The 26,887-nt window shown below is 44.2% G+C and overlaps 1 protein-coding gene across 1 annotated transcript in view; it reads left to right on the top strand.

Moving 5' to 3' along the window:
• SLCO3A1 (solute carrier organic anion transporter family member 3A1) overlaps positions 1-26,887 on the top strand; it is a 139,332-nt gene that overhangs the window by 16,475 nt on the left and 95,970 nt on the right. The window contains exon 2 of the mRNA XM_064669054.1: positions 6,879-7,344. Within this exon, the coding sequence (XP_064525124.1) occupies positions 6,879-7,344 (466 nt within the window). The remainder of the gene's footprint in view (positions 1-6,878; positions 7,345-26,887) is intronic.

A 26,887-nucleotide genomic window follows, 5' to 3' on the forward strand; every position in this document is an offset into this window, starting at 1 on the left:
GAGATGCACACTGGTTTGCAAGAGACGGCAGAAAAGTTTTCTGTGCAGTGCTGGAGAGAAGAGGTTGCCAGAAGTGTATGGTTTGCCTCAGCTGGGAGTGTGATGTGCTGTTTCTCTTGCTGCATGGTGCAAAACTCTTTCTTCTCAGGCCCCTGAAAATCCTAACTTTGAATGTGTGCTTAATTTGGACTGTGTCAGTAACCTCAGAGCTGGTCACTAGAATATAAAATTAATTTTTCACACCAGTGAGGCAGAGATGCGAGCTGCAAACTCCTCGTGGCAGCAGTACAGTAACTTGCAGATTTTCGAGTGCTGGCCTAGAAACAGCACAGGCACATGCAGCAACAGCCAAGCTAATAACACCCTACTTTCAGCAGTGGTTCAGCTGCAGCATCTATTATCCCTGTCATGTGAATGCAAATTTCTATGCAGAGATGATTTCCAGACCTTGAGCAGAGCCAGCTTGGGTGTGTTCATATCACCACCCTTTTTTTTTGCTTTTTGCTTTCCCTTATGTTCGTGTGCCCAAAGCCAGCACGGGTGTTGGCACCTGTGGTGAGAGCAAATTTTAAGTTTCCACTGACTTTACTGGACCGGGAATGATGTTCAAAGAAACGATCAGCAGCCTGAGATGAGAGGTCCCTGGGGCTGGGCAAAGGATATTAAGCTTATTGCCCTGCTCCCCACCATCTGATGGGGGAGGAGTGGGCAAAATGCCAAGGAAACTGTCTGCATTTTAAAAAAGTGATCATCTCAATGCTGGAATTGTGGAGCAGAAAAACATCAGAGCAGAGGATCAGCATCATTCCCTTCGGCTTGAAACTGGAGCCTGGTGGCTGTGCTGTCAGCTGGGAGGGTGGGTGGGAAGGAGGACTGAGCCCATGGGTACCAGCTCTATGGGGAGGAGAGTTTGCCTCCAGCTACAGGATGCCATTTGCTCTGTCCCACGTGGCTGCTGGAAGAGAGGAGGAGGTGACATCTGAAGAAGTGGGTGGAGATGTGTGGAAGCAGTGGTGTTGTTTCTGGCATGGTCACTTTGGCTCTTCAAGGAATCTTGTGTTTCCTGGCTCCGTAATGGAGGCAGTGGGAGATGGTTTGCGTTTGTTTTCCTTTGGGAACATAGTTGCCAGGCAATTATTTTACACCCTGTAGCAGTGCAGACATGTCTCTTCAAGTCCAATCTATTACCACATAACTGAGAAAATGTATTTTACATTAAAAAGAAGCCTTTTAAAATAGCCCTTCAGGCATAAAGTCAGTGTGTTTTCTATATATAACCCTGTATTATTAATACAATGAACTTATCTGTAGACTCTGTGGGTGAATATGACTTGATCATTGGAGATACGAACAATATGATATTCATTTTCAATGCACTGTGTCTCTGTCTCCATAATGGTGCTCCTGGCCTTCAGTTTATTTCTTTAGTGATAAAGTGGAGCAATAGTGTGAAACAGGTCTGTGGATTGTATTTTTGCTGAGCATTAATATAAAATAAACAGCCTATAGAGAAAACAAATTTACCTTGGCTCAGAAATGCCAAGATCTGTAAATTTGGGACAGAGAGGAATGATGAATGTGAGCATGTATTATTGAAGTAAGTCCAGAATGGCATGGTATAAGCTTCTGTGGATTTAGTTACAGGATGTACAATATAAGTTGCTTTGGCTGGAAAATTTTAAGGTGGTGATTGATTTCTTTTTTTTTTTTTTCCATTTTGATGTGGGTCATTTATCACTGTGTGTGTTATGTGAGATATTTTCCTTTCTCAATCATTGAAGAGTGTTTTAGGGTGGTGATAGGAGGCCCCTTTAGCCTAGGCCTTTTTGAAGTTAGTCTCTGAAGTCATCTGATACAAATGCATGTGTGCAGCCTGCTGTGGCTTGGTAAGAAGAGGAGACAGTGCAATCATGGTATAAGTTTTAATTACTTCTTGTTATTGTATGTTACGGTGTGTTCACATAAAGGCAGAAGGCTGAGTTACATGATCTTTCTAGATCCCCAGCCTGCTTTCTGCATGAAAAAGGTGTGCAGGTACCCAAACCAGTTTAGTTTGTGGTGGTCCAGTTGACTGCTCTGGTGTAGAACTAACCTGGAGGGAGGAGCATGAACTTGTGCAGTAACAACAGCTTCACAGTCCTGCTGATGTCTCCGATGCCATAGCTAAATCTAGTGGAGCTGCTCTTAAAAATTAGGTGGGAGATGTCTGGAGTGGGTGAAATGGGAATCATGGAAAAAGGCAGTGAGGCTGGCAGGACTGAGGGCTGTATACAGTGCTGCAGGTGAAGTATTTGCTGATCAGAGCTCCACTGACCTGCAGGACAGGCACAAGGACATAAAGGTATCAAGGTACAGCTGTCTTTAGCACAGGTGCATTCCCATAGGAAGCTGTATCTTCAGTGCTGGCCCCATTATTGTGGGTTCTGGCATTTGCCATGATTCTAAGGCTGGCCCTACCTCTGTCCTCGTGCCTGTTATGGACTTGTCTGGTGCCGTGGGTGGTTTCACACCGCTGACTTCTTGGGCTCAGACCACATGTCTCTGCTGTATCTTGTCTGCATGAGTTCTGCTGGATGTTGTACTGGCTTCCTGGTACTGTTTTGATCTTAGGCTAGAAGCTTTTTTTAACTAAATATCCTCTCAATCAATTCTTTCCATCTGTGGCAAAACAGCTGTGTAAGTTGACAGGAGCCGGGAAACAGCAGCTTCACAGCTAATAACGTGTGCTCCCGGTGTTTCCCGCTGTGTTGTAGCAGGAGGTTGTCCATCTGAAGCCGCTGTGCTGCCGCACCACTCCATTCCCTGCATCCCTGCTATTAAACCAGCATCCATGAGGGCTGTGCTCTTGAATGATCAACCTGATCTCAGCACCCAGGGACTCTCTGTAATCCTTACAGCCTTTTCACATGACGTCAGTATGTTACAGGGACCTGTGTCATTTGCCACATTTTATGTAACTCTCGATAAAGAGAGTAGGTGTTTGGGAGCAGTGATGGCTGATCTGCTGGGGAGCAGGCTCTTGAAAGGAAATATGGGCAGTACAGTGCTCTTTTATTTCACAGTTACAAGAGCACCAGGAGCATCCCACATGGAAACTGAAGGTATTTAGTCAGGTTCTACCTCATATGCAGGAAGTCCTATCAGGATGGGGCATAGAGGGTGAGAGAATGATGATAGCCATGGGCAGGTGCTCATTTTGAATAAATGCAGGTAACATCTCTGCTGTGCTAATGCTGATTTTGTAGTTGGTCTTTGTAAGGTCAGAGCCAAAGTCATAGTAGAAATTTGGGCTGTGCTCTCTGGGCTGCAGCCACCCTGAATGTAATGCAGTTGTGTTCCTGTTGTTCTCTGGCTAAAAATCTGCATGTTGACAGTTTATTTCCCAGCCCTATTTTTATTTTGGGATTTAGGTGGGTTTTTTTTCCCCTCGCTGTGACTTGTCAGTGTTTTGAGGCTACTCTCCTGATGCTGGTCTCAGCACTTTGTACTTAGATGCTCTTTCTCTCTGGATGCTCAAGGATGGTATGATGGATTTGTTCTTTCACCATACCCTCCTGCTCCTCATAACCCACTTAGTAAAGAGCTGGTACCACCGGGTAGCAGTGCTACAGTCATAAGGAGCAAACTGGGAAATGCAGTGTGGTCTGGCCAAAAGATTAAGGACAACTCCTAGCTTTTATCAGGAGGGTTGGAGTTTGCTTTGTGTTGTCATCCTCCTCCTCCTCATTTTATTTCAGGCTCTTCACCAAAGTAAAGCAAGAAAGTGCTAGGGGATGGTGAGACTCTGTTTCCCTATTTTGAGTGGTTTAGGTTTTGTAAAAAGGAAAAGAACTACTGAAGTCCCACTGAAATAACAGCGGAATGAGAATTGGGACTCTGGGTTTAGTTCCCAGGTTTGTCACCAATTTACTTCTCTGTCACTGTGAATTGCACTTAAAAATGGTGCAGTATTTTTATCTGGAATCCAGCTGTCCAGAATCTGACCCTTCTGAGGCTTGGCACCCATGTGTTTCTAAACACTATCCCACTTTCTAGCCACTTACCATATGTATGGTAAAAGCCTAAAATTTGGCAGCCAGGTCAAAATGTGGGAGACATCCAAAGCTAGTTAATACCAGTTGGCCTTGGGAAATCACTTCTGTTGGCTTTCAGTCTTCCAGCCTAAATTATTCTATCAGAAATTAATTTTGTTTACTGTACTTGTCTCATTAATAGTTGGCTCTCTACCTCAGTTTACACAGCTGTAATGAGTAATCATGAGTTTCCCATCTAGGTACAGCTCAGAAATGAGCACCACAGACATGATTTTGCATGGTCAGAGTTACATATTCATCTTGGAGAGATTCCCCATTCTGCCAAAATTGGTGTTCATGGGAGCCTAGCTATAGCTGAGTTCCTCTAGGGACGTGCTGGAGGTAGTAGCATAAAGGAGGGTTCCTATTGCCAGGGCTTTGCATTGTTTAAAGTTTGGTGTTTGCTGTATGGTGTTCAGGCCAGAAGTCCCACCAGTCTGACTGCACCACCATTAGATCATACCTTGCAGTAAAAGCAGTCCTGTGTTGTGGGTGATAAATCCTTACCCACAACAAAGGGTCTGGAACTAGATGATCTTTAAGGTCCCTTTCAAACCAAACCATTCTGTGGTTCTCTGTCACACGAGTGCCTGGTGGGACTGCCTGAGGCAGTGGGATGTTGTCTGTATCCCTCCTCCTTGGTGTGCCTTGTTTTGAAAATACCAACCCAGTGTTTTCTAGCAGTGTCCATCCCCACCTGCTCTGCTCTGCCACGGCTCCCATGGAGTTGTGGGAGCGGCAATGTCCCTGTTATAGGTGTGAGCTTGAGCACTGCTCCCATGGCCGAGGTGGCTGGAGTGGAGACAGGCTGTGCTGTGCCCTCGTGCAGAGAACATCATTTTCCCCCATGAATCACAGAGCTGTTTCATCCCAACAGGGACCTGCACCTGGTGTTGCAGGTGAAGTGGTGATCCCTTCTGCCTCTGACACGCACATGCTCACTTGGCTTTGGCGTGGGAAGAATTATTGCTCTTGCACTGCCTTCAGTCAGAGGGTTCAATTTTTAGGTTTTTCCTCCTTTACTTCCTTAGTTCTTGGCTCTGCAGTGGGGGAGGATTACAGTAGTAGTATAAAATAACAGCCTGTATGAGAAGAAAGCTGAATTTTCAGAAAACATTACAACAGTCCAGTTTTGGAGATCTGACTTGGACACTTACCACGGTCAGGTTTGGGAGCTCTTGCTTATGCAAAGCAGCAGGATTGGGTTGTTTCCATTTCCCATTTTGTTGCCAACAGGGCTGTCTTTGTCCAACTGTGCCCTGGTGTACCCTAGCAGAGGCTAACTGCCCCCGGAGAAGAGCTGCTGTCAGAATACTTTAAAGTCGGTCAGACTGGCTCCTGCTTCGTGAGGTTTATCAGCAAAGATTTTCAGTGCCTCCAGTGGGAGGCTATTTTTATTCTATCCAGGGGCTACCTTCTGCTCTGAGGTCTTTTTCACATTTTTTTTGGAATAGAGAAACCTGCCTCTTTTAGGACAACCTTAAATATCTTCATATTTTCCAGTCTGAAAAACTAGATAGTTTTTTAGTCAAGGTAAAAGTTTTTGGCATTTCTGTGATGTTCAAGATTTCTTTTTTTTTTTTTTTTTACTGTATAAGAGGCACACTGCCATAGACATGAGAATGCCCTGTGTTTTCCCTTGAGCAGGCCTGACGGCAAGTGAGGTACCTAATGGTTCATCCTTCATGCTCTGATCAGTGCTATGACTGTTGCAAAAAATCCACGTTGTGTTTCATTGCACCATGTAATCAAGATTGGAAGAGCTCTCAAGAGATGATCTGGTTCATTTTCCTGCCCTATGGCAAGATCAGTCATACCTGTGTCTTTCCTGACAGATGCTGGTCTCTGTTCTTTTAAAGGCCTCTGCAGCTTCTCCAGGCAGCATGTTTCAGTGCCTCAGAATCCTTACCAGTAAAAGTCTCCCCACCTTGTATTTAACCAGAATCATCTTTACTGCAGTTTAAACTTGTCACTTCTTGTCCTGTCCATTTGAATTCAAAGAACAGGTCATTCCTTTTCGCAGCAATGTTAAATATTTGAAGACTATTCATGTGCTTCTCTCTTCTTAACGTTAAATAACCCGTATTTGTTAAATCATCTCTTCTTCATGGTGGATTTAAATCTTCTATGTAAACCTTAATTGGCCTGTCTTCTCAAAAATACTCCATGACGATTCCAGTCATTAACTAATCCACAAACAGTTTAAACCCTTTGATCAGCATTTTATTTATATACTTTAGTAGCAGCTTTCTGTGCCAGCCAAACTGCCTATTTTTACGTCACTGTCTCCAGCTGACTTGTGCTGGTGTGCAAACAAAGTATCCACAGGGTTGTCTGTTGCTCCCTAACTGTAATTCCTTCCAAAGGGAGGGTTGAGTGCCTGGCATGATGTGAGGCATGGTGTGGTTTGTGCCTTGGTTCTGTGGGACAGCGCACTGTGAAGGTTGTGCCTTCAAATAGAAAGCGAGCCCAAAGAAAGACTAACCAATCATGGAGTCGAGGGTGTCTGCAGGCATCCAAAATATACATTGATGGATGCAGGAATTTGGAAATGGACACGTGCTCAGACAGGTGGTAGGCTGGGAAATGTCACTTGGTATTAGGACCTTCTGATGTGGCTGTATTTGAATAGTCAGGTCATGCTTGGAGGTCAACTACTATACTGTGATTTGGATGCCCTTGATGTGTATGTTTTCAGCTCCAAAGAAAAGTCAAGGAGATTTACACTTTAGCAGTACATATGGGGAGGGCAGAAGGCAGGTCATACTCCCTTTCAGTAATTTTCTCTGGATTTCTCTGTTGTAGGTGAGTGTTTTAACCACCTTGGAGCGGCGATTCAACCTTCAGAGTGCTGACGTGGGCGTCATTGCCAGCAGCTTCGAGATTGGCAACCTGGCCCTCATCCTCTTCGTGAGCTACTTTGGAGCCCGAGGACACCGGCCACGCTTAATAGGATGTGGAGGGATAGTCATGGCCTTGGGTGCCCTCCTTTCCGCGTTGCCTGAATTTCTGACCCACCAGTACGAATATGAGTCAGGAGAAATACGCTGGGGGGCTGAAGGGAGGGATGTGTGTGCTGTCAACGGGTCCTCCAGCGATGAGGGACCAGACCCGGACCTTATCTGCAGGAATAGAACTGCTACCAACATGATGTACTTGCTGCTCATTGGAGCACAGGTCCTCCTGGGCATTGGTGCTACCCCTGTCCAGCCCCTGGGAGTTTCCTACATCGACGACCACGTGAGGCGGAAAGATTCCTCCCTGTACATAGGTAAGGCTCCCTGAGCTTCTCACTGAAGGCTTTCCCTCTTGTTTGCTGTTTGATGCCAGTGGAAGGGATGCCTCAAGGTCTCTTCTCCATGTGCTGCTGTGCTTGTGAAGGCAACTTGGCATAGGGCCCTGTATCAAGCAGCAGGGAAATACACTGATGTTTGCTCATTTTGTAGCAATGGTAAAGGTTGATGGCCATGGTGACTATTACTGGATGGTTAGGAAGATGTTTACTCCTGCTGTTGTGATTGCCCAGATTGCTTTAAATTCAGATATTGGTGACTTAACTGTTGAGTTTTGGCTGAAAAATTTTCAAGTGGTATGTGTGATGATGATTGAGGTGGGGTTTTTTTCCCCCCCAAGATACCCTAGTTCTGTTCCTGTTCCAAAGCACGTGTCTGAGTGGTCACTGCAGTATAAGGAGACTGAGAGAACACGCATGTCTTGTCACTCCCACTGTCACATTTTAGCAAGGAAGTGCCTGTTAAGGATCGGGTGCTGTGACCCAGGATGCTGTGGCAGGACCCTTGATAATGTGATCCCTGTAATGGAATGGGATGCGGAAGCTGATGAGGTCTATTTTGAGATACAATGAGCCTGAAGTAGTTTCTGGTGATCACATTGCAAAATTCTTTCAGATGGTTAAGCTATGAAATTTGGCTTTGGTTACCCAGTGAAACATCTCTGTTATTGGGGTAAAGTGCTTGTGGGTTTCAGCAGTTGTTCCCCCTCCCAGCAGGTTTAAAGAGGATGCTGTGGGTGAAGTTGTTCTTTAAAAAAACCTGCCAGCTTGGCTCATTCTTCTTTCTGCAGGACTTGTCAGTAGATAAATTGCTCCAATGCAACAAATCCGTGAAGTGTGTCCTGCCATTAATGAGACCCTTCTGCACTTGTTAACTTAGTTTCTAGTAACCAAAACTGTGCACTTGTCCCATCATCACTGTCTTGACGTGACTTTCGACTTAATGGATGATCCCATTACTCTTTGGGGTTTTTCCAAAGACATTTGTAGCAAGTTCCCAAGTGGAACTGAATGCAGCTGGGAGTGGCCATCGACAGCAAAACTGAACACTCTTGTTGACTTTGGGTGAAGTTCAGTGTCTTGGGATAGGGCAGAAGCCTATTGGAAAGCCTATTGCTATGGTATTCCTGGATGTATTGCTACTTCAAGAGGTTCATCTCCCTATTCAAAGTGTGTCCATGTTTTTCTGTAACTGGCCATAAAATCATAGTATTTCACCATTGAGCCTTGTCCTTGGATCGTTATTCACCTTCACTTGGTTCTGTAAGTGCTCGCGAGGGTTCCACTGGATAAAAAAAGGTGATATATAAAATACAAGAACCCAAAGGTGAATAATGAGACTAAATTCACTGGAGCAACTCTGCCAACACCATAAATGATGAGCTGGAATTAAGAGTGATTCTAAGATTATCTATCTAAAGATTATCTATTATAAATAACTATATAGAGAAGTAGCAACTTCTTTCAGTCTGTTCCATGGGCATTTTTAAGCAATACTTCATGTCTGAGAACAGACTGCAGGGTGCATGAGAGGAGGATTAGGGAGAGTGATTCTTTTTGTTCCTGAGGTACATTCATCTTGTATGCTAAAATAACATCTTTAAAGTTGGCAGTTCAACTGTAGCTGGGAAAATACTGCCAGAAAATGATTTCTGCTTACTATATGCTGCTTTATTATTTTTCCTGCAGAGATATGTTTCTGATCATGTTCCTTTCTACAGGTAGACTTTAAAAAAAAAAAAAAGAAAACAAGCATTTTTGGGTTGTTTGCTTTCTGGCTTTAGCTATCAAAATCATAATCTGAATTTCTACATATGAATTATGGATTGCATAAGAGTAGATGTGTGTGCACACTCAACCAGCAATGAGGTTTAATATCTGCCCTGTCCTAACCTATCTGTCACAAGTAGAGTTTCAGATATTGGATGATTAATTCTTACATCAACCTACAGTCAATTTGGCTAGCGAAAATAAAAGCTAACAGGAAAAAATCTATTCCACAAATGAATATAAATGGAGAAGAAAGTAATGGAAATGTCATCTTATGTTTGTGGATACTTGAGAGGAGGTCAAACTCCTCAGTTTAAGTGTTGTTTGAGAATTATTTGATCAGATTTGTCTTTAACTGATTATTTTTGTTGGTGTCATCAATGCAGTTTTCAGTGGCCTTAGCAGAAAGCTGGCTGAGCATCTTACCCACTTCATTCTGCTCTGTTTCGCAGAGGAAGTAACTGCAGAGTGGATACTGTCACTGTGCTATATTTATATCAGTTTGCTTTCTCACAATAGCACACCCACTCAGTGGGGGCTACACTGTGTGTGACCAGATAAAATGTTTTTGAGTAAGTTCCCGCAGTTGAAATTAGGAGCAAATCTGGCATAGATTGTTCTCTCAGGATAAAAAATTATTAATAGCAGTGATAATAGTCTGACTGAACTTTCTGTAATGGCTGGCTGTGCCTGAGAAATGATCGGATTGACCAGTTCGTGCTGTCTTTAGTTCACTGCTTATGTCGAGTACATACGTGCTGCATTGGGCTGTATTGTGGCTGGGAGGAAGAAACCTGACAGCTAAGGACTTGTCATTGTTCACCTCAACAACAAAAACCCTTGTGTCCCAAGGCAGTGAATTAGAAATAACTTTGTGCAGTGAGAGGGCTTTTTTTCCTCCTTCTGAGTTGTACAGGAGTTAAGTGGAGTAACAGTATCTAATACAGTCACCTTACAGTGAAATGACAATACAGGAAGACTCCTGGTTATTAAAAAAAAATCCAAACCCCAAGAACACTGACCCCAAAACCACCTTCTTTTTGTATTAATGTGTGTGCAGACTAATGCAGATGTGACACCACATGGAATTTAAAGTTGTGCTTTGACTTTAATGGTTAATGCAAGTAGTAGCATCTGTGGAATATAATATTTTTCTGGCTATGAAGTCCATTAAATCTGTCATGTGGTTTCTCTGCAGTGACAAGCACACAGGAGGTTGTGGGCAGTGCACCCCTCTTGTGCATCCTTTGAGGCAGAGGTTGCTTAGGCTTATGTTCTGCCAAGGAGGTGGAGATTCATAAAGTTTCATAATTAGAGAGATGAGTGAGATATTACAGGAGGATTCCTCTGTGGCATGGGCTGCTGACTTGTAGTTTCATGTTTCTTGAGCTAATAGCAGATTTTTTTTGGTGCCTGCAATATGTTGCTACCAAATCCAAAACATAATCTGTTGCTCTAGTAACCAGACCTAGGAAAAAGGGCTGCGTGGTGGTAACCCAGGCAAATCAAATCAGAGATGACTGCACGAAAATACTCACCAAAGGATGTTCTAAAGAGAACGCACTTGTGCTGTAACAGAGTTAGAAAGATTGTGGGACTGTGCTTGCTCTGGCTAATCATAGAATCAGAACACTTTGGGTTGGACGGGACCTCAAAGATCCTCTAGCTCCCACCCTCCTTGCCATCGGTAGGCACACCTTTCACTAGACCAGGTTGCTGTTGGAAGTTGGGAAAAATGTTCTCGTTTGGTGCTGGTTTGATTGTGTCTCTCTGAGTCTGATTTTCCATTTAAGATCTGAACTCCCATCTAGAGGTTTCCAAACAAACAGATTAATTTTATCGGTGTATTTATTGGCATTTGGCATAAGTAACCTCTTTTAGTGGAGGAATTCATCACTCCTGCAGACTGTGCAGGGATTGTTACTGCTCCATCTTCACAAACGTCAACGAAATTTGTGGCATTGTTTATTTTAAAGGAGGAGAAGTATGTTGAAGATTACTTACTACACCCTTCTTTTCTCTACCCACTAATGACTCACTTGACATTTCCCTCTTTAGTTCATTTTCTGCTCAGTCTTGCTGAGTTTTGCTGAAATCAATGAAGACTTTGTCATTAAGAGGGGAATCAGAGGCATAGTGGAGCTGATACAAAGGGGAAAAAACCCTGATCTGACAGTGGTTTTGTGGATTTGCTGCCTCTCAGATGAGCAAGACCTTGCAAATGGTTTCTGGTCACTGGAGTACCTGTGCCATTCTCGGCAGTGCTTTGGGTGTTTCATTAGAGCCAGAGCAGTGATGCTAATAAGGTTATTAGCAGTCCTGATACAGGCCTTCTGGCCTTCCTGCTGCATTTAACATTTGCTGATAAAAGTTGTTGCATCTTGTCTAGGACATGGTTACCTGTAGAGCAGCATGAGTAGCTTCTGGGAGCCAGTATTTGATCTGGGACAATGAAGGGCTGTATTGTACAGAGGAATTTGCTATTATTCTGCCTCCTGTTGATGGAGGAAATTGATATTGATGTTGGAAGGAGCACTGCCAGATTGTGGGACTCATTCAGCAGAATGCTGTGTTGATCTTTAATGTATCAGAGATTCTCTTAAAGTTTGTTGAAGTTGTCTCAGTGTTAACATTGTGGACAAATACTTCACAAGGACCCACCACTTGGGACTCCTCAGAAACTGCTGACTTGGGACTCTTCACTTGGGACCCACCACTTGGGACTTGCAGAAACTGCTTTCACATGAAGAATGACTTAAAGGAAATCCCAGAAAGGGCAAGTCTTGAGTCAAGGAGTAAGTGATGAGGAGTGATGAATGCTCCTGAGTTATTGCTGTGCAAGGGTGTGCCTGAGTGCAGTGCACTCAGGGGCAGAGAGCTGTCCTTGGCCTGTTTCATGGCAGGGTGGAGGAATGGAAAAATGGCTAACTCAGCTCTGTTGAATGTGCCTGTTTAGCTGCTTTCTTCTATATTATCTCCCAGGCTTCTGTCTGGCCTTTTCCGTGTGTATTTTTGTTTGTCAAATGGTTGTTCCAGCTGTTACCCTTGGTGTAAGAGGACAACTCAACAGGATGGTGTGTCCTTTCCACATCTGCCCAGATGGGACTAACCCTGTAAAGGGGACAGGACCCTGCATTGCAGCCACTGGCTTTGACCTTTGTAGCAGCATGGGGTTACTTGGCATCAAATCTGTAGAAGCACTTCTTGTTTTGTGATGACAGAGACTCTCACTTCTGATGCTTTCTTGCTTGCTCTAAGCACCAACTCAAGATTTGCTGCAGAGAAAGACAAACATGCCCTAGTTGGAATCTTGCTGTCTCCAGGGATAAATTTGTCCATTTGAAAAATCACTTGTGGTAGCTTATGTCAGTCAAAATGACAGCAGCCATTGCGTTTTGGAGAAGCAGAAACATTTTCTCGGCTGACAAAAATTAAACCTGAGAGTTAGGTGGTGTATGGTGGTGAGATAATAGCAAGTTATCAGCATAAGATGCCGAATTCATCAGAGTTTGAGTCAACGTTTTTTATGTGGTAACACAGAGAAATAGTGCTTGGATTTCTCAGGGGGAAGCTCATGTTGGTAAGCTAAGCAGTTGCTGTGAATTTTGAAACCATTCATTTACTGTATATCTGATATTGATGCACTCTAATACATGTAATGAATACTAAAACAAAAATCAAAAAGGAAATGGGATTTCTGATTTTATAAATATAAGCAAAAATGTGTTCAGGGGTTGCCAGTTTTGTCTGTTAACTGCTGAAAAGGCTCTTACACAGAGGATAAATGTATTTTGCTGTCTTACTCTTTCCAAATATTTCAAATTTCTTGACATGTATGTTTGAACCTACTTCTAGCAAGTGGAATAATTGTGTGTTTATAGCATACAGGCCACATCACCAGCTTCTTGGGGCCCTCCTTTGATGTGTATTGATTGGAAGGTCTTTAGAACCTGCTTGAGAGGTCTGTACAGCTCTGCCCATCCTGGCTGCTTATCCTTTCCCTCCTCACAGTGTTTCCCACATGGTACTCTTTCCTTGTGTGCTCATTTGTGGTCTGCAAACAACATGAGTACTTTATTCACATTAGCCCTTCTTGCAGGAACATGCTTCTCTGAGCTCACCCACTTAAGGCTCTGCCAGCCTTGTGCATTCCTTACTCCTTTTCTGTTTAAAGCCTGCTGCTACAAAGTCTTTTGTAGTGGATTTTAGGTGACTCCTGTCTGTTGTAGTTCCTCTGTGTGCCCACTCAATACCCACAAGCTACTCTGTGAGTTTGTCCACCCCCATGTGGGCACATGCCTTGTGAGGGGTGAGCGCTCCTTCCAGAGAATTGCTTTTCTCCTTGCTGGTATAGGCAGTTTTATAGGTATGTAATACTTTTAGCCTAAAGACTTGATGGAATTCTGTAATGGTTTTGTTCGGTAAATGCATCCTCCTACGGGTGATTTGGAGAGCCTTTCCTTTCTGTCACAGTCTCCCAGGGGCTGACAAAGACACGGTATTAGCGCTGAGCTCCAAGGAGTGCTGCTGCCAGCGTGAGTGCTGTGATGCCTGTTCATTACTGAAAGGTGTCTTTGCATCAGATTCACTGGGTTGTCTTCCCCGTGGACTAACTGTGATCAGATTAAATTACATGGCTTCGTGCGGATATACTGGTATTAACCCACTGATCCATTGATAACCTGCAGCCTTTTATAATTATGCCCCTTTGGGAAGAGATCATTTGCTGTGTGTCAGCAGGGCTGGCTCAGTTACACATGTCCCCTTTTACAGCACTAGTGGTAATATCCTGGAAAATTAAATGGAAACACAAACAAGTGTGTAGGTTGTCTTAGAGCAGTAGCAATAATCAATTAATGGGAATAACCTTTCCCACTGCAGGCAGGAAGGCTATTGTGAAAGGCAGTAGCTGAATGGATATATTTATTCAATTAAATAGATATATGCACAAAGTCATAACTGCTGTGGGCTCCATTATTTTTCAGCAATTGCTCCAGTTATCTTAACCTTCTGCTAATAGCTTTTTTTTTGTTATGAGCTGAGTAAATAAAGCTTGGGTCCAACACAAATGACTTCGTGTGAAAGCATATTGAAGGTGGGAGCTATTTTCATGTTACTCTGTGCTCTCTGTGTACTCTGCAGCTGATTTTTGGCTTTATTGGGATTTGCTGACTCTGATGTCTGTAAAAATCACTCCATTTGCAGAGCATGTTGGTTTCTTTCTGTAGGGTACTTAAAATAGCCATCAGCTGGGAGAGCCTAGTGAGGGCCATCATTCCTGGGGCAGCCTCTTTAGTGCAGTGCCCTTGTCATTTAAATGGCAGATATGCAGAGGACAGTCCTAAGGTTCATAAAATTAATTAAATAGATTGGAAGGTGCTGAGTTGCTTATGTCAAGAGCTGAAGGCTCTATTGTACCTTCTTGATGGCACAAGCAGTAGAGAGCTGGTGTGTGCCAGTCTTGGCACTTCTCCTGGGAACTTGACTGAGGCTCCTCAACTCATTGCAGATAAGGAGCCTCTAGATATTTTGATCCCAGTTTGCAGGCTGGCACTGGGGACACTTGGGGCTGTGTTTAGCGTGTGCCTTCCCACGCTGAGATAAGGTACAGGACCTGTACCTTGCCAGCAGGATTCAGGGCTCTGGCCAGGTGTTACTTGGCTATCTGCAGGACAAGGTGCTTGTATGAGCATATAGGAGAACGCAAAAACTCTTTCACACAAGCTCCTGCTTTCCTTCTTTCAAAACTGCCTCTCCTGTTGCTGGGTGAGGCGCTCGATCAAGTTTTTTTGCCCTTTGGAGAGGTCACTGGACTTTGCTCTTTTGAAAGGACTCAGTCTTCCTTCAGATTTCTTTTTGCCAAGGTACAGCCAGGTCATTAACTGTGCTGCTAATGAGGTATTTAGCTTTTCCTAAGGGGGAGGCCTGCTCTCACTAAACCGCCTTTTGATTTCAGTAATAGGGATTTTGTCTGAAGGAGACTATCCAAATTTGGCCCTTTATTTACCAATTAAAATGTGAGGATTTAAATAGTTTCTTGGATAGAAGTTAACAACGTCACGTTGCTCTTTGACTTAATACCTCAGAGCACTTGAGTGCAGCCAGGACAAGACTGTCTCTGTGACAAGGTGCAGGATGTGGCTAAAGGGAGCAGATCAAAGCAATAGCTTAAATTTAGTTCAAACAGGTAGAAGAGCAAGATGCTCTGTGCTTTCCTCTCTGTCTCTCTCTGCTTACCTCACCTTTTCCCTGCGGTTTTCTGTACATTCCTGTCTTCATTGTTAGACAAACCATTCCCACTGTAGCTGTTTGTACAACATAGAAATAGTGCTTATTAGAGTTTGAAAGAAATAATATTAGTGGGTAAAAAAAGACAACTGGGACAACTTTGCTATATTAGTCATTGCTGCAGAGACCAATTACCCGTGTGATGAAAGACCACCTGTATCTTGTTAGCCATCAGCTGCAACATATGGATGTCCTAATTCAATCAGACGGATCATCACAAGAATAACACTTGTTAGAGAAAGCTTTTTCTCGGCAGACAGTTATAAACTGTGTGCTGGGGTTATAGACTGAAGGGGTGGTAACATACAAGAAGTGAACTATAAAGTCCCCTGACTGTGCTGTCAAGGTGTCTTGAAGACTGATTAATGCTTTACTGCCCTCAGTAATCAGTTCCCTCTTAGCTTTCTGTTAATTTTGGGCACTTGTTGGTTTTGTGGTATAGAGGGGGGCGTGTGTGTGTTCAATACTCCCCCTCCTCATTTTACGTAAAAACTCACGTTCCTGCAATGCAAGTGAACAGATGTTTTACTTCACTTCTGTTTTGTCTCATTGCATATCTTCACACATGTCCTCTGTAAATGTGCTGTTCTGGTACTGGTGGGAGACAAGCATGCTGTGTTGTAGATTGTGCAGGAAGCAGCATTGCAGGAAACCAAATTATTTCCAGTAGTTCTGTGTAAGCTGTGGAGAGTTTCCCTTAGGTGCCAGAGGGTAAGAGGTTCCTAGGGAGAGAGAACATCTATTTGATCAGCTGAGGCAGCTAGAAAACAGACATGTTCATGCTTGGTGGACCTTGTTCTGACCAGTGTGACTGCTCATATTCAAGAACATTTACATTTTGTTTCCCAGTTGTCACCTGATCTGGTAAAATATACTTCTTGTCCGTCCAAACCTTACTTTGCTTCCTGTGTTGGTGAGAATTCTGTATCAAAAGGAAACAGTCTCTTCTGTAATTGTACACCACACCTCTGCAGGAGTTTAGTGTCCTGAAGGTACCTGATTTATAAGTAGTAGTAAAACTCAAGTTAAGCATGGGTTAAGCAAATACTCCTACTCCAGTAATGTCTCCAGGGTTATAAAACAAGTTGGCAGGAGGATGAGAATTGTTCCCAGGAATTCTGACTAGTGCTCTGCAATTGGTCTGAGAACTAAAGCATTTCACTGCATTCCTGCAAAGCAATGTATCTTCAGTGGCTGCAAACATTCCTTCCTTTTCAGTGTCAGAGGGATTAGTGGTTCTGGCTTTTTGTCTGCTACCATTAGCTTGCTCCACCTCTGCAAACTATGTTTAATTTGTCTCCAAGAGCTGGATGATTAAACTGAGACCAAAACTATCTTTGCACAATGGAGAGAGACTATTTACAAGGGCATGTAGTGACAGGACAACGGGGAATGTCTTCAAACCGAAAGAGAGTAGGTTTAGATTAGATATTAGGATGAAATTCTTTACAGTGAGGGTGGTGAGGTGCAGGAACAGGTTGCCCAGAGCAGCTGTGGATGCCCCATGCCTGTAAGTATTCAAGGCCAGGTTGGATGGAGCTCTGAGCAACTTGATCTGGTGGAATATGTCCCGCTACCCATGGGGGGGGGTGGGTGTTGGAACTAGATGATCTTTAAGGTCTCTTCCAACACAAATTATGCTATGATAGTGGTCAGTGAGACGCAAGAAGCATTTTGAGGACAGGCTCTACATTCTTCCATAACTCATTTTCAGGAGCCACCAGCACAGCGATGTGCATCCCAGATTTGTCCAGTTGCTTGTGAAAGCTCTCTTATGCTTTTGGCCTGCACAATAGAAATAGGATCAAATTCCACAGTTCCCTGTGGCTTTTCTCATCTCTTAGTTAGGCTGTGCAGTTTTTTCCCATGTTTGTTGCTTTATTGATTGGATGTCTAGAATTTTGTTTAAGGCTGTGAAAGTGGTGAAGTGGGCACAAAATTTCTGGAGTGAAGATATCTTAGAAGTGGAGTCTGCCTGTCAAAAATCTTGCTGCTGCCAGACGTGGCAGTCATGTCATCGCCCTGGCCTTGCCTTATTCTATCACAGATAGGAGTGCTCTGGGAGTTCCTTGGACTGTTGAGAAAATGTACTGGGATGGGTAGATAAAGCATAGGCTGGCACAGCTGGCAAAAATTAGGACAAGCCATCCCATTAGATGAAAAATACAGTCTCAGATGGGTTTTGCCAGTGTGTCAAAGACCTGTTGAAATGAAAATTTCAGATATACAAGAGAAGTGAAAATGCAACTGTGCTGCTCTCCACCATTACTGTGTAAAATGCTCCCATGTGTAGCTCCTTCATCTCACATTCTGCACTCCCCAAAACCGTGGTAATGTAGAGACTAGAGCAGCTTGAGCGAAGCTTTCTGAATAAATTAGTCTTGCTGTCCTATGGTTTTCCAAGTCTAAGTAAACAGATGAGACTTATTCTATGCCTTAAAATCAGCAAGTTTGGGTTTTATTAGCCCTGGAGGGGCAGTAAATTCTAGAGCTGAGCCAGAGGAGCAGAAGGGGGAAGGAGGCAAGTAAGGAGGTGTAGCACTAGGCAAGGATATGCTCGAGAAAGTCCTTGCTGCTTACTGCAGCCCAGGAAGGCAATTTGAAATTGAATCTACAGTGCACCAGGGAGCTGTTGGAGGTGGCTTAGGATGGGGTAAGGATTTGGGAAATCTGCTTTAGTGAAGGCTGCATTCAGCAGAGGCAAGAATAAGGATGTTGGTGAAAGGGAGGTGGAGCGTAGACGTGAGCAGCAGCATATTAAGGCTGGGTGGGCAGATATTGAAGAAACCAGAGTTAAGAGAGGAGCTCAGCCGATAGAGGAGAAACATAGTATGGGCCATCTCCATTAAGTCTACAGAAGCCTGAATCCTCACATCAAAAGACTCTATTTTTATTAAAATTCAGGCTCTTTATTTTAATCGATACCCATGGGTATCAGGTGTCTAAATTGAGTCTCTGCTAAATGTTGCCTTTCTGAATCACAGTTGTTGCACAGTTCCCAATGGCATTGCTGTGTGCCTTCTCCTAGACCACGGGACACACACGGGTCTCCATTTTCTTGCAAAGCAAGCTTGTTTTGTGAATAAACAGTGTGTTTTGATGGTGAGTGTGGGTGGTGTCAGGAGCGGAAGCGAGTGTGCCAGGAGCCTGGTTCCCAAAAAGAGATCCAGTGTTTACTGAACATGCTAATTGCTGCGTCCAACCCATCATTATTTGTCTTCTGCCCATAGCATGCTGACTAAAGGTGCTGATAACACTTTTGTTGAGTAAAAACTTATAAAAAAAAAAAAAAGAGGCTCTTGAATTTCAGGCATACCACTGGCTGCTGGTTTACTCTTTGGCTGGCATTTTTTTGGAGGGATTTTTGAGACTGAAGGTGGCAAAGGAAGGAAATGCTTTTGGTTTTTTTGGTTTTGTTTTTTGATGCCCCATATGGCCGTTTTATTAACTGGAAAACCTCCAACTGTGAATTGGATGATGTTACACAGCTACAGAGAAAAACTCAATCCCAGCCGTGTAGCAGAGAATGGTTGTGCCTCTAACCTGAGCTGTGCCTCCCCCAGCTAGGGTTAGGGGGGAAAATAAAAAGCTGCCTTTGCCCTGTTTTGCTGACCCAAGGAAAACATTGTTGCTTTTCACGCTGGGAATGTTGATCTTTTCAAACAAAATGCAAACCTTGAACAAATGAGTCGTCAGCAGGTCATCAAAGAGCACCTCTGTTTGAATTGAGCTTCTGGGAGCGACAGGTACAGCAAACCTACAAGTTTGGGGTTTTTACAATTGCAGTGGGTTTATCCCCCACAAAGTAGTAGAATGCCTATATTTTCACATTATTCCCTGCTTGTGTGACTGGGCTCTTCTACCACAGTGTGAAAGAACACACTGCAAACCAGACTTCTGTAGCAATGATCTGCATTGTGCGTTATTCAGGCACTTCCCAAGGATTGACTCTTGATTTCTGCCCAAGGAGCATTTCTTCACATTGTCTATGGATTTTTGTCCCATCTCCCCTGCTAAGACAAATGACTTGCCGTGTGTAGCATCTCAGTTGGAAATGAGACTGAGGATTGAGAAATAGCACTTAGGCATGTTCATATTGTCTTCTGTGTGTGTATATGTTGAAGTTACAACCTCAGTTCTCTGTCCAGGAGACTTGGGAAAGTGCACTTCTCAGACCTGCCTTTTCATTTGTTACCTTCTCTTGTGCAAAGCAGTGAAAAGGAGAGTTGGAACCGCAGTCTTTGTTATCAGGGTGTCTTGGTTCTTCCACTATACCCTGGAGACTTTCTGTCTCTCAGGGGGATGCAAGAGAGAGGAATGGAATTTGTTTAAATGAATCCCTTTAGATTTAAGGGCTTGCTTCCCTGTCAGTTGTAAGTGTAGAAATGGGTTTTGACGTTTAGGAGTGGACCTTTCCCATTTCACATCTGCTCCTCACAGTCTTCAGAGCTGGACCCAAGACAGTGGAATCCGCGCTAGCACTGTCACTTGTTGAAGTTCAGCAGATGACTCATTATTTATCATGCCAGCTTCTCTCTGAAGCTGTGCAAGGTAGCACAGAACCGCTGTCTGTTTGCCAAAGGTGATATTTAGGACCGAATGGGCTGGGAAAAGTTCCTCAGTGGGTAGGCAGAGCCCCCTGTGCCCACCAGCAGTGAACTGGGGCAGTTGTTCCTTTTCCCTGAAGATGCCTGTGGATGGGAGACAGCCTGCCAGAGACAGAACAAGTAAATAAGCTCTGCTCTGGTTACAGCAGGTGGATAATATATCAGCAGAGTCCTTGCAGCCAAGGGTCTGCTGCCAGCTGGGACAGAAGCTGAGATAACCTTTGGCTGTGCTGAGGCTTCAGGAGCAGAGTCAGAGCTGTGTCACACCACATGCCACTCTCTGTGCCTCTGGGGACAGTGAATGTGCTTGGGTGTTTGCTGGGGTGAGGCTGGCAAACTGCTGCAGGTGGGGAACTGGAACAAAGCAGTCACAGGCTCGGTTTTGCAGGACCTGGACCTTCTGTTTTGTGTAATCTACAGCCTTCTGAGGGAAGGTACTGGAAGGGGAGCAGAAGATCCAGTATTGACCATTGAGACTTAGTGCCTCCAACCCAGGTTAGGGGCTCCTTAGTCATAACCTGTCTGTGTAGCACAAAGTGCCTTCAGTTGCCTGAAGGGACCTCTCCTTTTCTGCTGGTCACAAACTTGTGGCTCTGTCAATGTCCCAAGCTATGTTGCTGCATGGGAATCAGTATCCCTTTTTCAACCAGTTGAGTTCATAACTGTTGTGTCATGGCTGAAGAAAGGGAAGATTCGGTGGTGATACTTAAATTGCTGTTATTTAACAGGCTCCTCTGTGCAGCAGGAGGAGGAACCACCTCCTCTACTGAGTTTTCCCTCTCTGGGAGAGGGGGTTCCAATCTAACCTCAAGTGACTGCACGGAGGGTCCGTGTGGCTGAATCTTCCTGCCCTATCAGCTGCGTAGGAAACAGGTGAATGTTATGGTTTAGCACCAAGTTTGTGTTTCTGGTGTCTACTGCTCTTCCTTAACGAGGCTTTTGGGATTTAATTACAGTTACTACCTAACTTCAAGTCCCTGTTGTCCTTGAGTTCACAGTAGTCAAGGGAGAGACTGGCTGCTCTGGAGCCGAGCTGAGAGACTTGGGGCTCATCTCTGGAGATGCTGCTCTCCAGGAACTGCACCTCCATCAAAGGATGCTGTCATATACCCAAGTCTCTGGCTTTGATTTTTAATATAGGTGGTTAGAGTATCCTCCTTACACACTGACTTCAAACACAGATTGTGCAGGATTACCGCTGGATAACAGCCAAATCCCAGGCAGTAGAGACTGTTTAATCACACTCCTCTGTCTCTACTGGATTAACATAATTAATGTAAGCCCTTTTGGATGGGCGACCTGTTATTTGTCTGGTGCAGTTCTTCATTTGTGCAGTGCTGTGCATATACCCAGGATGCTCTAAAAATGGTGATGGAGGTCTAATCCCACTTGGTGACCAACTAAATCTCCATTTTCAGACAAGTTTACTGCTCCCTTCAGGGGAAGTTGTAGACTATTTTAAAAAAATTTAAAAAATTCAGAATGCCAAGATTAAATCAGAATGATCATTTCCCAAGTGACTTAAAGGGAAATTAAAGTGTTCCTTTTTACTGTTATTTTTAATGTCATTTCTCTAGGGAGCAAAAAAAGTTATTAATAAACTGAAGGTTCATCAGTGCTTTATGGTCCTGACCAATTTCAAGGGTGACTCAGATCTAAATGTGCAGTGGAGATATGAGTGATTGTGCCCTTGCACACCCAGCCTGGGCACATGGGAAAGGAGCTGTGGCTTTATCTTCTGCAGTTTGTGGCATCTGGAATCGTGGCAAGGAGGCAAAAAGTGTTTCCCAGACATCCCATGGGCCCAAAATTCTGTTGGCTGAGTTCCTCCTTCTGTTTTTCTGCACTTCTTATGCAGCTGGACATGATCTAAACCTCAACAAGATATGCTGACTCCCTTTTATTTCCACTGTTTCAGAGTTTTCTATCAGAAAATTGGAGAGCGTTTATTAGAATTAGAAAACCCAATAAAACAAGCCTTGCAAAAACTGAATGTAACAAGTCAAATACTTTACTTGAATATTAATTTTTGAATAGAGGAATGCCTTTAGTAGGCTTTTTGTGTAGCAGAAGAAGTGACAATGTTTATTTTTTTTATGAAAGCCAAATTCTGCTTTAATTTTTCCCATGTAACCTTTTATATTCAGTAAAATCATGGATATAATAATTTCATAAGGAGGAAAATCAAGTTTCATCAGTTCTGGTGGATTGTTTTCCAGATCTTGGCTGTACCCATCTGTGCAGAAGGCAGAGGCTTTCTGGAGCATTCTGTAAAAAACAAATGCTTGTGTCCAAGCTCGAAAATTAGCATGAAAGTGACATTTAATATTTGGCCATGAGCTGAAAAGCCTGTTATTTTCAGTGAGGTTAAAAGGAACCTCATTTGGGCAGCTCTGGCCCGCAGGGTCACAGCGTGCCCAGGTCTTTAAAGCAGAGCCGCTGCAGGCAGTGGTCTTGCGGGCCGTGGGAACTGGCAGCATTCCTGCTGGGAGCTCTGCAGTGTCCTGGGCTGCCCTTCTCTTGTCCCACTTCCTCCACGTGCCCTTCCAGAAGCAAGGAGCCGTTTCCAGGGGGCTCACGGGGTGAAAAGACTTGCTGTAAACACGAGCTGATCATTTAGCAGGCAATATGTGGTTGTATGTTGCCTCTGATTTGTACTCAGTGCTAGTAAGATGCGCTCATCACCCAGTCTGTGCTCACAAGCCTTATTATAACTAATGTAGAGGCATTTTCCTGTCATTTTTCCCCCTGGAGCCACTCGGTGTAAGGACTTTGGGGTGCTGTGCGAGTCCCAAATGCCCTGTGAGGGAGCACAGACTGTGTGAGCAGAAGCAGACAGGAGCATCAGTATACCTGGACCAAAACCTCTGTGTGTATGTAGGATGGGATATCCATTTTTCAGCTGCAAGAAGCCAAATATTTTAAGGTTCATGTGGAGCATCATTTGCAACAAAATAAATAGCTTGGAATGTCACGTTTTACACAGCAGAAATGCTTTTCTGACTTTCCAGCCCTTGGTATCTGTAACTTGCTTGAAAGAGTTGCTGACGTCTGCCCAAATGCCAATATCTTCTCAGCCGTATGAACATTGATATCACAGCTTAAGCTTTAGTCTTTGAGATGTGCAGCACAGCTAAAATCAAGCTGTGTTTCCAGCACTGAGGGAGATCCTGACTTTTAACCCACTGGCTTTTTATTTATTTTCCTTCTGTGTTTGTTGTTGAATTGCAAAGACAATTTAATGCCAGGGCTTCTAAATGGGTTAGGGTTATATGATTTCTACACGATGATGTGTGTTGTATGATTTCTACATGATGATGGCAAATCTCCTTTGGGCTGTTTTTACCATCTGATGCTGGTGACCTAAACAGGGCTAGGTCAGCAGAGCAGAAAGCAAGGTACTGGTGTTACATTTCCTTGCTACCTTTTCTTTACCTGTAGTAAAAGGGCAGGTCACAACAGTGCTTTATCCCTGCCTTCCTCTTAATTTTTACACTCCTTTGGCTCAGTCTTCTTTCCTTTGCAACTCCCTGCTGCCAAACCTTCTCCTTTCCATCCTGAGTGGATTTTGCATTCAGCCTTGTATCCCTTGCTGGCTTTTTTTGCTGCTTTGCTGGACAGGTGCTCCTACCTAATGGTCTGGCTTTGTTTTTTTCTGGCTGTGGATGACTAATGGGGGATGTCGCATCCCACCAGGACTCCAGGAGGCCTGGTTGTGTCACTATGTCTTACTCAGTCAAAAAGATCCAGATTCAGAAGATTAAAGCTGGTACGGATTGTTGTGGCAGAACTGGGTTGGGGGTGATTGTACCAGGTGGTTTTGCTAGGTGCCCTCTGGCAGGGAAAGGTGAGGAGCAGCAGGGAGCAAGAACCCCTTCATGGTGCTCAGGTTCCATGAGAACAGTGCCCATTAACCTTGGGATTTGCTGAAGTATCTGTCACCACAGCACTGACACATCTGCTGTGCTGCACCCTTTAGTCAGGGCTCTCCATGGGGGAATTTGAGCTCCTGACCTCTGAGCTCTTCTCCTATTAGGGCCAAGCTTCTGGTAAAATGGAGGTACAACCTCAGCCCGGGTTCTAACTTTGGCTGCTGCTCTGGTGGAGCTGATCCTGGGACCAGCACTATGGCCCGTATCTGTCATGATGAACATCAGTGGTATCTTCAGAGGTTTGTTAGACTTTCTGCTTAAGGGCTCACACAGGCTCTGAATGCTGAAACCATTGCAATGAGAACTGTATGGGGGTAGGAGTGGGGGGGCTGTGATGGTCAGCCCTTTTTTTTCCTGCAGAGATGCAGCTGTTGGGAGCCAGCCCTTGACACTGGGAATATGATGGAAATGATGACTGCTCCCAGGGAGAGCAGAGGGAGCTGACACCATTCATTGCAATTTATTTCCATTTTCCCCTCCTTTGAGGACATAGTTTAGATCTGGTGTTTTATTTCTAATGACTAAAGTACCTTTTTACCTAATAATTAATCTCATTAAGCTCATAAGGGTTTTTAAGACTTCCTGGAAGTCTTCTGTCAACATGCTCACATGTTGTGAATGTCACTCATGGAAGGCTCCTACCTGTGATTTGTAAGTATTCAGGAATTTGGGATTTGGTGCTGACAAGTATGGACCAGCTCACCCCAGAGCCCTTTGCATGCCCTGGAGGAGAGGGCAGAAATGGTCTGTAGGGTTTGGTCCTGGTGCCGGAGGTGTAATTCCCCTTGAGTCACGCAAGGAATTGTTACTGCTGTTCCTTCCCATCCCACGCACTTTGTTCAGTGTCAAACGTAAGATCTCAGAAAATGAAATTAATTTCATCTTGGTGCAGCTATTAATGTTACACACTGCGGGAAAGCTGTTTAAGGAGGCCGACGACCTTCATCCATGTGGAATAAGTGCTGAATAATGGAGAGCTTTCATATTTCCACAAAACAGAAAGTGGCTTTTTAAGTCAACTGGAGATGTTACAGATGTGGAGGAGGGAAAAAAAAGAACCCAAAGTGCATTAGAAAACAGTGGGCTGAGTGTGCATGAGAACAGAACAGCAGCTCCTGCTGCCTGGCAGGTGCTGCTGTTTGCAGAGGCCTCTCATGAGCATGTGAGACCGCACTGACCCATCTGAACCTGCTGCTCCTGTGGTACCTGGAGATCTTTGTAAGTCAGTGTGATCCCTTCCCAGTGTGTTCAGCCTTTCCTCCTCTCCAGCCCAGAGACCCATATGGTTTCTGCACAGCCAGCCCCTGCCCCAGGTTTTTCCTCTCTCTTTCCCTGAACTGCTTCATATTGCAGACTTCTCTGATGGCCTCTGGTAACCTGTGATGTGCTTCAGCCATCTATTTAAAGGAAGAAATGCATCTTGAACAATTTATATATAGCCTGTTTTGTCTCCCCACCTGTTATTACTTTGAGGAAACATCATGTCCTGGGAGCAAAAGTCTTGTGGTCTCCTAGTGAGGCTGTTCGAGTGGCTGTCTATGAGAAGGATCCTTCCTTACCCCGTCTGTTTTGTGGGGGTTGGCCTGAGCTTTGTCACCCTTTTGATGAATGGGGTGCTCAAAGCCTGAGCTGCTTGGGAAGAGTTTGCCAGATTCATTCTCTGCTTGCTGCATCATCAGCTAAATAATTAGAAAGATCCATTTGTGCCTCTGTGTCACCCCATGAGGTATGAGCCAGTAGGAACCTGTCACTTGAGATATTAGATGGAACTGGTAATTTTGAAGTGACTATGCAGAGGAATCAAAATCCACTGAGAAAGGATGGAAATTAAAACTCCCACCCCTCCTTTTGAAGCTAGGTTACTGAGTATGAGACAAGTTTGATTTGGGGATTATTGGATTCAAACTTTGTGACACCATTTGGTCCTAAGCCTCTTCCCTTTTTGGCTGTATGTTGGATGGTGGGACCTGCCTTTAATCTGGGAAAAAATACAAAAACCAACAAACAAAATGCAGTTGTGGCTTTTTTTCTGTGTGGCTTTTTGTAGTATTCTCATGCTTCTGGCAGCAGACAAGAGAACAAACAGTTTCCTTAGTGCACAGTTGTGTTGAAAGAGGTCTGAGAGAATGTAATAGGCTTCCTTGAAAAGAGTTGAGTGAAGGTACAAAAAGAGGTTCTCAGTACATGAGAAGAGAAGCTGATGTTTGGGCCTTGGACAAAAGAAGCTATTAAAATTTTGGCTTCCTGACAAAGTAGCAGCAGCTACTCTGTCTTGCAATACTTGACAATCGAGCAGCATACATCCCAGTGTTTCAGAGAGCCACTTGTCAGTGCACTGTCTTGCCTGGCACAGAGGGATCTGCTGTTCCCAACCATGTGGGACTGGGTCCCACTATGATGCACCTAGAGTGGAACAGGGATGTCAGAGATCAGGAGGTCCTGGATGGATTTTGCAAAATCCTAGAATTTTGCAACACTAAGAAGGTAAATAGGAGCTGTTCCTGTGACTCTGCTTGTTTGCAGCAGCAGCAAAGCTGGTTTTGGCTCGATTCCCACAAGTCACTGAACTTCATTTTGCATCTGTTTCCACAATGTGCAGAAAGGAAAGGCAATAAATATTTATTACTCTGTAGCCTGGATGCAGGTTTTATTCCTCTTGCTATTCTTTCACTGTTCCTGTGACAGTTTATCTTGTGGCTTTGGAGTGGCCCCAGCACAGGGAAAATTGAAGAAGGGCTTGCAAGAGGTTTTGAAGGGGCCCACTGCCACCCCAAGACACACTGTTCAATAAACCTTTATAATGTTTGTCTCCTGGAACACTGTTTGCCTCTGCCTTTCCACTTTGCTGGTAATTACAAGCTCTTCTCCAACATGTCAGATGCTAATCTGCCATTTATCATTGCATGGCTCTGCAAAGCACCTGGA

Source organism: Pseudopipra pipra, chromosome 12 (assembly GCF_036250125.1).
Source record: "Pseudopipra pipra isolate bDixPip1 chromosome 12, bDixPip1.hap1, whole genome shotgun sequence".
In the NCBI taxonomy this organism is placed as follows: Eukaryota; Metazoa; Chordata; class Aves; order Passeriformes; family Pipridae; genus Pseudopipra; species Pseudopipra pipra.